Here is a 13,209-nt window from a genome sequence, read left to right on the forward strand (position 1 = left end):
GTTATATCTGACTATCGATCCAACCACAACACCAACAACACAACAGTGAAAACCAGAACACTACATCTTTCACCTAAATGCACTTTTTCATGGGTGGATATAGATTTTTCAATATTAGAAATATAAATACATTCTGTATTCTTTCAATCAAAATATTCAGATTACTCCTCCAAAGACAGTATATTTAAATTTCCTCTATCACTGAACATTGACAAAAAACCCTAACTAATGTCAAAGTATATCTAGCTTTAAGTTACATCCATTCAAAAACTACACATCCAACTGTTCTCAAAGAAATCCTGTTAATGGAGAACAAATATAATCCAGTAGACTCTACTGGAATGGTCTAATCTTACAGTTTTTATATTAACTAAGAACAATGACATTTTGGAAATTGTATTTTTTGAGGAAAAAGATGACTAAAGTTTTGTTTATGTGGTATCTGTGCTGATATATCAGTTGAGCTGATATATCATCTAGCTGAGCTAGAACAAATATCAAAGGGGGGCATGAGGCTTTTAGCAGGAAAGCACTAAATTACTGACAAGTGTCAATATAGTTGTGCATAGTGAGAGTGAATTCACAAAAACACCGCATTCTCGTCGCTTTCCCAATAATTTCACTGAAAATACAAAGACAAATCACTTAGGTGTTAACAAATGCAAAGACACACACATTTTACATTGACCAAAATCATTCCACAAGCAGCTCATCTTAGGTACAAGGCAGCAAAAAAACATCTCTTCTTACTCCAAAACAGGTTCATGGGGTAGGCGTGGGGACTCACCTGTTTAGGCCCATCTACTAAATCATGGCTCAACAGCACCTTCAGCCCAGCAGGATGTTGCATGACCCCATTCTAGCTTTACATTGGATTTATATTTACCACAGTCATGAGCAAACATTGACATGCTTTTATAGAAGTGAGGGGGCACAGTGAATGAAGATAGCTGAAAACATTTGGTGTAAATGGTGTACTGGAAAAGAGTTGTGTGACATGTCACCCGTGGAAGATCTGTGAAACTTCAAATGGATGCTTTAAAGATGTAATTTCCAGTAAAAAAAAAGTGTGCAGATTCATGTTAGACTCCCATCTAGAAGTTGTCAAAAAAGTCACACATGCAGCGCTTCTACTATAACTAATACACTGATACAAATGTCCCAAAAGAGCAAATTTTGCCACATATTGAAAATGTGTTTCATTCGGTCTTTGCTGTCAAAACTGCACCTCTGGCAGCACATGTGTTGTTGTGCTGTTTAAAGGCAACAGAGTCAGACATAACTCAGACACTCATGTATCACAGCAGCTGTCTGGAAACACACACACACACACACACACACACACACACACACACACACACACACACACACACACACACACACACACACACACACACACACACACACACACACACACACACACACACACACACACACACACAGCAAATGGGCTCAGTCAAATAAAAATATGTTAAGCAAGTGCAACTCTTCAAATTATGAGCTGGCTTTCTGTGCACCATGAGTCAGCATTCAAAGCTTTTCACAGCGCTAATCATGCCCGTCATGCTATTTCTGGAGGTGGTAACCTACTTTTTATATGTGCAGAAACAACATTAAGAAAAAGAGGGCAGGTGGTTAAGCAATTAATTATCTACAGTACATTTATGTTGTTATGAGTTAAAAATAAAAAGACAAGCATGGAAAATTATGTATTCTAGATATGAGGGATACTGGATATCACAGGTCAGATGTTGCACTTTCACCTGTTTTTAGTTTGGTTTATTGACAATTTTCTTATATATTTATTAAAAACAATAGCTCCAACTTTGTTAGGGATAGGATGATAAAGTCCTGGGTGTATTTCAATCTTTGTCCTTGGTGTTTACACAGTCCACGGGCCTTTACAAAGAACACTGAAATAAAATCTGAACAAGCATTATAATAGGGGTGTAAGTCTGTCAACACTTCAATATGCTACTAAATAAACCAGTTTGAATAAACCAAACTATTTTTCACTCTTTGCAGTAACACGTGCAGCCAGCAGGTGTCACAGTCCACTCAGAATCATGTTCTCACAGATTCACCACTGTGCATTAGTTTGTGGTCCCCATGGTGCACACAGTCCGACATCTCTCAGTTCACAGTGGGAGGGAGGCCATGACACACACACACACACACACACACACACACACACACACACACACACACACACACACACACACACACACACACACACACACTCTGAGGCATGCAGTGGGCTAATGTTTTTCCTTTATCTCTCCAGGGCCATGTGTATGGCTCGATCAGATAAGAGGACTGCTGTTGTTTCTGTGTCTGTGTGTGTTTGTAGGCGGTTGAGTTTTGTGGGGTTACCGGTTGCAGGAGGGGGGGTCTCCAGACAGGAGCCCACCAGCTCATTACACAAGGTCTGAGGTGAAAGGGCTCTTACATTTAAAATCCCAGAAAATGTCCATCTCAGAAACACAATCAAGTATTTGACTAAAAACTGTTTTTATTAGGTTCAACCATAATGTCTACATACAGTCCAGATACTGGAGAAAGCATGTACGCTTCAGAAGCAACGGTTCATCATATACATTCGTTTAACAAGGGACAGAATTTAACTTAATGACTTTCAGTCAGTTGTAACAACTGCTTTCAATGCACAGAAAGATAGAAGACGACCCAACATGAGTCATTTGTCAATAAAACCTCAATGGGGATATCTTTGTTACACCGCTACTGTATAACGTTTCAAATCCTTAACAATGGTAATCCACCCATTTAAATGGATACAACCAGGTGATCGCCACCTTTTAGGAAAAATATTTGGTATAACAGAGGCCTTACTAGATGAGGAAACGGCAAGCCTCGTTTTGTATGAGGGTAACTAAGTCTGCACCTCTAAAGCTACCTAATTAACATGTTATGGCTTCTTTGTTTAACCTGTACACAAACTGAAGTTTAAAAACCACGTAAAAGTGTAAAAAGTGGTTTTACAAAGGAGTTATATCGGATAGAAAGACATGGTTAGCTGTTTCCCGTTGGCTAAACTAACTGGTAGCTCCATATATAGCGTACAGTGGTATCACTCATCTCATCTAACTCTAATCAAGAAAATCAATGAGTGCATTTCCCAAAACGTGGATTTTCTTCTTCTAATATCTTGTTTGTGTCATATGATGAATTGCAAACAGCAGAAATAAAACAATGCGAGAGAGAGAAAAGATAATACTGAACACAGAAGAGAACTTCAGATAAAGAGTCTGGAGTCTCTAAAACCATCGAAATCCTTCCTGATGCTTTTTGCCACATCATGCTGAAATTAATGTTCCTTCTGCATTTCTGTGTTGATCACTTCATGTTTTGAATCCAAACTGTTTAACACTGGAGCCTGTAGGGGTGCAGATGGGCAATCAAATAACATATTTCATATATCACATCTTTCACAGCTGAGAAATTGGAGCCAAGACACAGGAAATGTACAAGATTGTGAGGGAAAAGCATTGAACAGCATCAGTTTAGAGTCTCTTTGAGCGGATCCAACTCCTGTACTATTAATATAGGACTGTATGTGATGGTGGAAAAGTGGGATTACAGCAATAAATCTACATTCAAATCCGTCTCATCTTTAGCCATGGCGGTTCACATTCACGGCCTTTGGTCCTTCTCTGACTTTCCATCCAGCACCACAAACATGTCAGTATTTCCACTTATCCAACACTGCAGTTAAGGATAATTCCGATTTATTACAACTTGGCCATCATTTGTCTTCTCTATAATAACACTGCACTCAACAGGTTAATTGCTACGATGGAGGTAATCGTACGAATGTGGTAAGATCTCTTAAAAAAAAAAAAGACGTTTCGAAGGGGCAAGAAACTCCCCGATTAGTCAAACAGTGAGTTTATGGTGGTTTAGAGATGACTTACTGGTTCAACTTTGACGAGAGATGGATGAAAAGATTATTACCACTCTCATGTCTGTTCTTTAAACATGAAGCTACAGCTGGTTGGCTTAACTTAGCACAAAGATGGGGACGGCGACACGTCTAGCTTTGCTCTTTGAAAAAAGGTAACAACATGTATCTTGTAGCCACTCTAAAGCTCTCTAATTTAACATGTTACATCTTATTTGTTTAAGTCCTTACAAAAACAGTCAGGTGGTCTGACTGCCACGCCCCATCTGACTTAGCTGTAGCTATGTTGCTGTGTTCCCGGTTAGGTTGGGGAGTACAGTGTTATCAAAACTGAAAGAAAATGATGAAACAAGCTACAGAAAGCTGATGGATGTTGAGCTTAGACAGCTGAGCCTTAGATAGAGACTCTGCTCTACATTTGGAGCTGTCCACCGCACAGAGGATGAACCCTTTTGCCACCCTCAGGTCAAACTTTAGATCTTCAGGATCTAAGAACAGCAAAGTTGTCTCTCCATTTTTCCATCCATCGAGGAAGTTTGGTCTCTTTCTCTTGCTGCCTTTTGACACCAAACAGAGTTCAGGTGTCAAACTAATAAAACTGTAGTTCTACCTAAAAAGTCAGTCTGCTACTCAGACCGCTGTTGGATGGAGGAAAACGTTTACGTCCACGTTTCAGAGCCAGAAGAGGGCAGCAGTAAGACTCTTGGATGTCTGCAATGATTTCCTCCTCGAACAGAGAACATTGAGTTTAGTCACACGTTTACTCTTTCTCCTCCATCAGTCTCCCTGTGTCCCTGGATGGGTTGTTAAAGCCGCCGGGGGCTGGGGCACCAAGGAGTGTCTGGGTACAGCAGACAATGGACCGACCTGAACCTGAGAAGGAGAGGGAAATGAGTGTCACAATGCCTGGAAGCTGTCCACTGGGGATTTCAAAATAAGACTGTGAATACGACACACACACACACACACACACACACACACACACACACACACACACACACACACACACACACACACACACACACACACACACACACACACACACACACACACACACACACACACACACACACACACACACACACACACACAATGAACAAAGCCAGGAAACTTGTCGTAGTAGTAAAACATTCACAACAAGAAGTGCTTACATAAAGGAGAATTGTAGTACACATGTTTTAAACTAAAGCTTTTCCTGGAACAGACAAAAAATACAATATACAGTGTGTACTATTGATTGTTTGAAAAGATCTTTTACAATTAACCCATCAAGCTTATCTCATTACCTCTAGCCCTCCCTCCCACCCTCTAGGCACACTGCCATCACTGTCTATTGACAAGGTACAGAAATAATGACAATTAGCCCAATTCAATACACAATGACACCATTACTGACTGAAGGAAGCAGAAGCAAAAGAAAGAAGGGAAGGGGATATATAAAAAATAAACCCCCTTATTGTCAGGAAGATAAGATTAGTTTGTGTTTTATCCTTTGTATTGTGATGTAATATGACTCCTGTACTGTAAATATTCACAGAAGAAAGAACATTTTGTGACAGAAAACCCCCAAAAGACCGCTTTTATTTTGGCCTGCAGACAATGGCTAAATCAAAGTTTTGATTTTTTTTCTTCATTAGCTACTCAGTGGTGAGGATTTGCTGCTTTTCTTTGTCTTATGTGATAATAAAGTGAATGTCTTTGCTTTCTGGTTAGTGGTAAAAACACAACAAACAATTTGATGGCATCCCCTCAGGCTACAACAGTCATTTCTCACCATTTCATGACCAAACAATGAATGGGTTAATCATAAAATAATAGTTAGCCCCAGATGTTCCTTCCTACATACACACAGATATTTTACCTCGTGGGATCTTCGTTTATTGAAAATGCTCCTTTCAGGTTGACAGTGTTTCTGCTGCTTTCCACTGTGCCGTAGCTGAGCGTCACCTAAAGAGGGGACAGCAAAAAGAAAACACAGCTGTTTAGACAGCTGGCAGATCAGTATGTCTGTTTGTGGGTGTGGGTGTGTAAGTGTGTGTGTGTGTGTGTGGGTGTGTGTGTGTACCTGGCTGTGTATGTCTGACACTAGCCCCAGGTTCTCCAGGTGAGAGTGGAACAACGCTGAACGGATGAGGCTCACGCCCAGCAGCGCCTCCACGATGTAACCAACGGTGCAGTCGTCCGGGAGACGAATGTGCTCAGCTGTCACCATGAAAGTGCCATCACTAGACAGAGAAAGAAGTAAAGAGCATAAGAAAGGAGGAGGTCTGACGATATGACTAACATGTCATTTATCTAAGTGAAGATTTACCTCGCCCAGGGTTTCATCTTGAGAGCGAGGCCGTGGCTCAGACAGAATCCTGCTCCTCCTGTGGCGAACCAGAAACGCACCTGCTTCTGCACCCAAACACACATAAATTATGAATAAAGGAGCTGTAATACATCACTGTATGTTGTGCTGCAGCGCTGGGACCAGTAAGGGAAAAACCAGTGTAGATCTCACTCTGTGGGTAGCTGATCCCAGGAGACAAGTGAACATTTCTTTAATCACATTTAATGTTTCTTGTGCAACTTAAAGAATATTTTTTAAGAAGCTAGAGGCTATCCAGGGACTGAGATCAAGATGCATATTTTAGCAGCGGAGCAGGGAGTATATATGTTATTATTTATTCATTATCATTTTTTTACTGGTGCAATAGCCCAACCGGTCAAGGCAGACGGCCGCCCACATAGAGCCGGGGTCTGCCCGAGGTCTCTGCCTCGTAGAAGTTTTTTTCTTGCCACCGCCGCCAAGAGCTTGGTCATGGTGGGAACTGTTGGGCCTCTGTAAATCATATTATAAAAAAGGAGTACGGTGTGACCTGCTCTATTTAAAAAGCATCCTGAGAACCATTTTTAACAATCAAAAATTAAAACGGCAATAAAAGACTATTTTAATTAATAATTAATAATAAATAGGGGAATGTTTACCATGTCAGTGGTTCCGAGCCTCTCCGTGGCCTCTATTGGGCGCTCGAGGCTCGGCCGGCCAATGTAAACGTCCTGTGTGTGACTGAACTGAGACAAGAGCTTCAGGAGGGAGCCGACGTTCACGTAGTTATCATCGTCGACGTGACAGAACCACCTACAACAGACGAGGAGGAGAGTTAGTAAAAAGTTGTTTGTGTGTGTTTGTAACAAGAGTGTGTGTGTGTGTGGAGTGTGTCTTACTTCTTGCCGGAGTTAATAAAGGTGTCATATTCCAGAGCCATTTTACAGGAGAGGGCCTGACGATTGTGGGCTGCTGAACAGTTGGTGTTGATCAGGTGAGCTCCTGATAAACAATAACAAAACAAAAAAATCAATGACCAACCCGGACGCAGAAACACTTTAAAAGAAGTAAAGAAATATGTAGGATATGTATATGTATATGTATGTAGGAAAGTAACAATATATGGTGAGACGGTTAAATCACGATACAAATATGTGAAGATTAAAAATGGTGAAATGAAAAATGAATTGTGGTATCAAGGGTTAAAAAGGAAATATACATTGTTTTGTTTTCATTGTTTGTTTATGCCCTAACGTCATACATTCAAAAGTTCCAAAAACAAAATTACATAACTCAATAAAGAAAATATATTTTGTAGATTTTTGTCTAAGAAATAAAGGAATCTTATATTTTGTCTTCAATCTCATTTTGTTCAAACAAATAGCGAGAAAATGTTATCGAATCCTGTACCGTGAACTGTATTGAATCATGAGTTTAATGTGTATTGTTAGATCCCTAGGAAGATGTTTATTTGATTAACCTACTTTGACTCAAAGCAGTTTCATTCCCATTACAACCCGACTGCATGAAAACACCCTAATAAATATCCTCATTACACATTTTTATTGCACTGAGTTGTACAGTGTGTCCGACAGTGAGAAGAATACCTCATTGAAAGTAAAACAATTCCATGAGTAAGATGAGGAACAGCCTGTTGACTGAACTGAAATGACTTCCTGCGTTTCATGGAAACACAGTATTGCCCAGTCAGCAGCCTGGTTCCTGGTTTCCTGCTCGCAGACTGCAGATAACACTGCTGCTACTCAGCGAAACTGCTCTGTGAGTGCGTGTGTGTACGTGTGTGTGTGCAACTCACCCATCCTTTCCCTCAGCTTCTCGTCCTCTCCATCAGTGAACACGTACGTCTGTGGAAAAAAATCACAAACACACACAGTTCTTGTTATTCCAGCAGCCTGCAGTGGCCAGCAGGGGGGAAAAAACACCATCATACAGAAGCTTTCACTGCTCCACCATCATTGTTCATGGATTATTGTTTATGATCTCAGGTGAGACTACACCTGTTTCCTCAGGCCACACACACACACACACACACACACACACACACACCCCCAACACGCACAGCAGCAGCAAGCAAGGCTGATGTTGGATGGAGGCCAAGACAAAGGTTAGCCTCTTGTCTATCAGCAGCAGAGCAGCTGGTCTCAACCCTGTAACTGTGTGTGTGTGTCTGTGTGTGTGTGTGTGTGTGTGTGTGTGTGTGTGTGTGTGTGTGTGTGTGTGTGTGTGTGTACGTGAGTGTTTATGTGATGAGTGACAGGGTTGAGGGTCACTGCGCACTCAGGAAGCCGTGCAGACCCCTCAACTTTCCACAGGAAGTAAATACAGGCCCTGGGTGCACATACTGAGCAGTCTGTAAATATTGCCTTGGCTCTGACAATGAGGTTAAACTGCTGAATCTCAGCTTCCATTTTGGGCTGTTTACATCCACACTGGGTGAAGACTGTAGGAGTTGCTGTCCTTTTTTATACATAGTCCCCAGATTTAAGGATAGTGCAGCAGGACAACATACATCACATACATATAGATAAAGTATCCAAAGAATTATAATAAGAATTAAAGTTGAGGCTTATGAGTCACTAGTTTTGTTTGTATTTGTAAGACCCAGTAAAATTGCAATTAAATTTAAAGCAATCAGTGACTGTTTGTGTTTTTGAAGTCTGTACAACGCTCCAACATAGATGCCAAGATGACTTCTGACTTGCAAATCAGCAGATCAATACTTAATGGCTCGCTGCAGTGCAGGCCTGGCAGAACATCAGCTGAGAAGATGCCAAACGTCTGCTTATGTTTGTGTACTTTAGCCTTCAATAACTGACTGCAAAGGACTTCACACTTGAATAAATATGACTTTTAAAGTTGTTTATTTACTTTCTGTCCCTTAAAAGGTGCTGTGTGTAACATTTAGGAGAATCTATTGGCAAAAATATTATATTTATAGGTATGTTTTCATTAGTGTATAATCACCTGAATATAGAAATTGCTGTGTTTTTGTGTTACCTCAGAATGAGCTATTAATATAGACGCCACGGTTCTCCTTCCATGTAGTCTGCCATATTTTTAGAGTAGCCCAGACGAGACAAACACTGGCTCTAGCAAGTCACGTTTTTCACGCAGTTCTCCTTCACCCTTGGAAGGGGAAGGTGGGAGTTGCGATCTGCAGCTACACTGGTAGATACCACAAAATCCTACACCGGACCTTTAACCTCATAGTCGTTTTATTTCGAATCCAATGTGCTTTAGTTCAGGAAAAATAACACAAAATGTGTCCTGGCACTTTCAGATTTCACTGAACACACTCCCTGAGTGTATAGACCCGCCACAGAGGGATTCCACTTTGCAACCTTCCTGCCAGGCAGCACAAATTCAATAATAAATCTTTGGTCCCAGTACACTGCCTGGTAGAAAAAACACAGAGTCCAGCCAGCTGTGAGTTTTTGTCAGTCTTTTTTTTTTTTTAAACTCTGAGCCTCTTAAACCTCTAGAGAGCGGTCAGCTTCTTGTTAGAGTGTGTGCCTGTGTCATACCAGTGTAGCTTGAGCCAAGCTGGGGAGGCAGGAGGAAGAGGGTGGGGGTGGGGGGACAGTGAGAAGAGAAAATGTGTTTTTTAGGGGGGTGGGTCGGTGGATTGCCAGGAGTTGAGCTTTACAACACAGGAAACAAAGACAACAACAACAAGTGAGGCTGAAGAAAGTTGTGTGTGTGTGTGTGTGTGTGTGTGTGTGTTCACTCTTGTGATCAGACACATTTTTAACTTCCCATGAGATATCTGGTGAGTTCCCAGGGCATCTGTGTTTGTAAAAGGTAACACTGTGAGAATGTGTGTGTGTAGCTGTATTTCCATTACTCAGCAGTCTTACAGTATAGAGGTGTGTCTGGGAAACAGGTAGAGTTACACACACCTGACCGTGAGAGCATAGGCAGGAATGCGTCAGACACACACACACACGCACACACACCAGCTGATTTCCCCTCCATAAGCTCTATTTACATGTCAACAGTCTCTGTGCAGCATGAGATGAGACTTGAACGAGTCCACTGAGGTTTAAATGGAAATCAGAACGACCACTATACGCTCCACAGCCGTGTCTGCATTCGATTACGAGCTTTGAAGCCGCTGGGTGCAGTTCACCACAGCCCCATGTGTTTTATAGCAACAGATACATCTTTGACTCACTCACCACTGTGATTCAGACCAAAACGCTGTCTGTTCATGCCATTTGATCTCAAATATTTATCTATGGAGGCTCTACAGATGAAACTCCCCCCCCCCAGTGCCCAACAGCTTTCTTTCAAATCCAGTAGTCATGTTAAAACTGCTCCAGATCACAGGACTGGTGCCTTAATAACAACAATCAGGGGCAGAAGAAGTAGTCAGATTTACAGCTGCTGTGATTAGTCGATTAATCAGAAAGTGTGCAAATAGTAATATTTTCTGGTTTTCTTACTCTTCTATGGGACTAAACTGAATATCTTTGGGTTTTAGGATAATAAAAAAAAAAGACATCTGAAGAGAGCACTTTGGACTCTGGGAACTTAACAGGCATTTTTAATGTGAGCCTACAGTTGATGTAAAATCTTTACAGCACAAATAACTACAGCTGTCTCATACATGTAGTAGTGTCTAAAAGTCAACATATCACTGTTTGTGGAATAGAAGTAGAAAGACTCTACAATTGTACTTTCCATCTCTGAAACAGCAAAGTGCTTTGAAATTTAACTTCAGCTATTATTTCAAAGCCATGACCAATCAGTTTTTATGATGCCTGAAGCTTTTATAATGCAGACTATAAGTCTCTGCATGGTGATGATAGCCCAAACTACAATTGAACAATTGTTTTGTGGCAGTCTCGAAACAAATCTGCATCTCATTGAGACTACTTGACGAAATCCAGGGCTCATTCATCCATCTGCAGTATAGCGTTTCCCCTTCATGTCCCCTGCCTGTATTATGTCAACACATTAACAGCAGTGTGGTCGGCCTGTTAGCCCTCAGATCTCCCTCTCATACATTACAAAGGCCTCTATCTCTGTTTTACGATTCACAGGCAGGCTGGATCAAAGAACCAGTGGAAACCAGTCACATTTCAGGGGGTCTATAACTTGCTTGCAGTTGCAGCAGGAGACGAGGGAAACCTTAATGCATGCCCAATTATTATTATTAGCCAGATAATGTGCATTTGAGTTGCTCTGACCTTAAATTATCAGCAAGGATTTGACATGAAAGAGACAGATTTCCCCTGCATGTGACCCTTCAGCAGCTAATAAAATCACACAAACACAAAATATCAATGATTTAAATTCAAAGTAGTCCTACAATATAGCACCCTGTTTATTCTCCTGTCTTATGGAGATGACTTAGATTTTCACATAATAACAATGTAAGGACATTTTTTGTTTACTTTCTGAAAAGTTTGGACCCACATTAACACTTAATATTGAAGCACGTGTCCTAACATAAACAAAAGTAGTGTTTTTGTTTATTTATTTAAGGTAAAATCTAATTTCTATGATTTTAACTGAATAAAATCCCGTAATTGTTCTGATCTCTATAGTTTTCCTCCTAAATAATTCTGCTGAATTGCTTCCAAGTATCATGCACCCTCTAATACCACGCCACTGGCTCACCTGTTGCATGTTTCTGGAGATCCAGGTGTCCAGCAGGAGCTCCAGTCTCTGCCGGTGATATCTCCCGGTGGTTTTCACCGCTATGAACAGGTCGGCCGGAGAGAGATGCTCTACCGGCCCGGGGGGAGCGCTTCCCCGCGGGGGGGCGCTTATCGCTCTCCTCTCCCGGGTCAGTTTCCTGAAATACGCCGAGAAAACTTTCCCGTTACCCGCTGCGGCTGGAGGCTCCACCGGGTCGCCGCTGCTCGGGTGCCCGACGGTGACGACCAGCATCCCGGTCACAAGCAGACAGGTGACCGCGGCGGCAGCAGCGCGGGGTCCTGCTGCTGGGCTGAAGGTGGTTATTGATCCGCCGGCGGGTTTCCACATTGTGACGGTGTGGAGGGTTTTACAGCTGCATTCATGGGCTGAGGAAAGTCTCACAAAGTGTTTACAACATCTCCACGGAGCAGACACAAGTATAAGCCGCCTAGTTTAGACTCCTTCCGTGGTTGACCTCCCACTGTGCCACCGGCTGCTTTATTGCACTGTGAAGTTATAAACTCCACCAGTGGGCCGGACGGTGCCTCGTTGAACCAATGGCCGGTTTGAGCGCTCGGTGTGGGCGGGGTTAACCAGAAAAAGAGGCGGCGAGGCCACTGGATGAACATCCACATGGCCGGTGACCTCTGGAAAACATGCAAACTAGTTTTTACTGTCTGTGTATATAGCTATAGCAATTTATGAAACAGAAGTTTTATAGGGTTTTACAGCAAGAAGAAAGGGGAAAAAAGGAGACAGTAAGACAATTTATAAAACAAAGATCATTTATGAGAAGCTGCAGAGGTCATAACTGAACACATACATGCATACTCTGATGCTTATAAACTGAAAGTAAAAGTTAAAAATCAAGATTTACCAGATTATCTTCTCTTTTCACCTTTAATATGTAAGATGCACTGAAAAATAATTTCCTTGGTGTAAACATGTAGCCTATGTGTGTGTGTGTATATATATATATAACTGTATTGTATTGGTTTGTTTTATTTTACTTATCATTTTCTATGGTATTCTATACATTTAATTATCTTTGGATTTGGATTTTATTGATGGGTGAACAATTAAAGTAAAAAAAAAAAAAACTTTAGTGTTTCTTAGCCTCTTGTACTCTACTGTAGGGATGAACACCATTCTTCCACAATAAATCTCCTCATTGGTTGTTCGGATTATGGTGCTGGAGAGTAGTGTCTAACATCTGGGCCCAAAATCTTTCATAGGACATTCAAAGCCACGGTTCACATCGTTTTCATACTCATTAAACTTCATTCAGTGAGCCCTCTCACCCTGTATGGAA

The 13,209-nt window shown here is 41.4% G+C and overlaps 1 protein-coding gene across 1 annotated transcript; it reads right to left on the reverse strand.

Annotated features, from left to right (window-relative positions):
• Nucleotides 1-2,492: 2,492 nt before the first annotated feature.
• Nucleotides 2,493-12,393, reverse strand: LOC127355596 (beta-1,3-N-acetylglucosaminyltransferase lunatic fringe). Its single transcript, XM_051386647.1, has 8 exons — nt 11,877-12,393; nt 8,047-8,095; nt 7,130-7,232; nt 6,890-7,043; nt 6,231-6,316; nt 5,985-6,144; nt 5,781-5,866; nt 2,493-4,792 (listed from the first exon to the last, which is right to left on the reverse strand). The coding sequence occupies exons 1-8, from the start codon at nt 12,243-12,245 to the stop codon at nt 4,726-4,728; spliced, it is 1,074 nt and encodes a 357-aa protein (XP_051242607.1). The 5' UTR covers nt 12,246-12,393; the 3' UTR covers nt 2,493-4,725.
• Nucleotides 12,394-13,209: the final 816 nt, after the last annotated feature.

The sequence above is a fragment of the Dicentrarchus labrax genome, unplaced genomic scaffold (assembly GCF_905237075.1).
Source record: "Dicentrarchus labrax unplaced genomic scaffold, dlabrax2021, whole genome shotgun sequence".
Lineage (NCBI taxonomy): Eukaryota > Metazoa > Chordata > Actinopteri > Moronidae > Dicentrarchus > Dicentrarchus labrax.

Excerpts from the sequence above, each read along its gene's own strand:
- LOC127355596 (XM_051386647.1), bottom strand. The coding sequence starts at position 12,245 with ATGTGGAAACCCGCCGGCGGATCAATAACCACCTTCAGCCCAGCAGCA. Across the intron at positions 8,096-11,876 it reads TCTCCAGAAACATGCAACAG|ACGTACGTGTTCACTGATGG; the intron begins GTGAGCCAGTGG and ends TTTTTTCCACAG. Across the intron at positions 7,044-7,129 it reads TTTATTAACTCCGGCAAGAA|GTGGTTCTGTCACGTCGACG; the intron begins GTAAGACACACT and ends CGTCTGTTGTAG.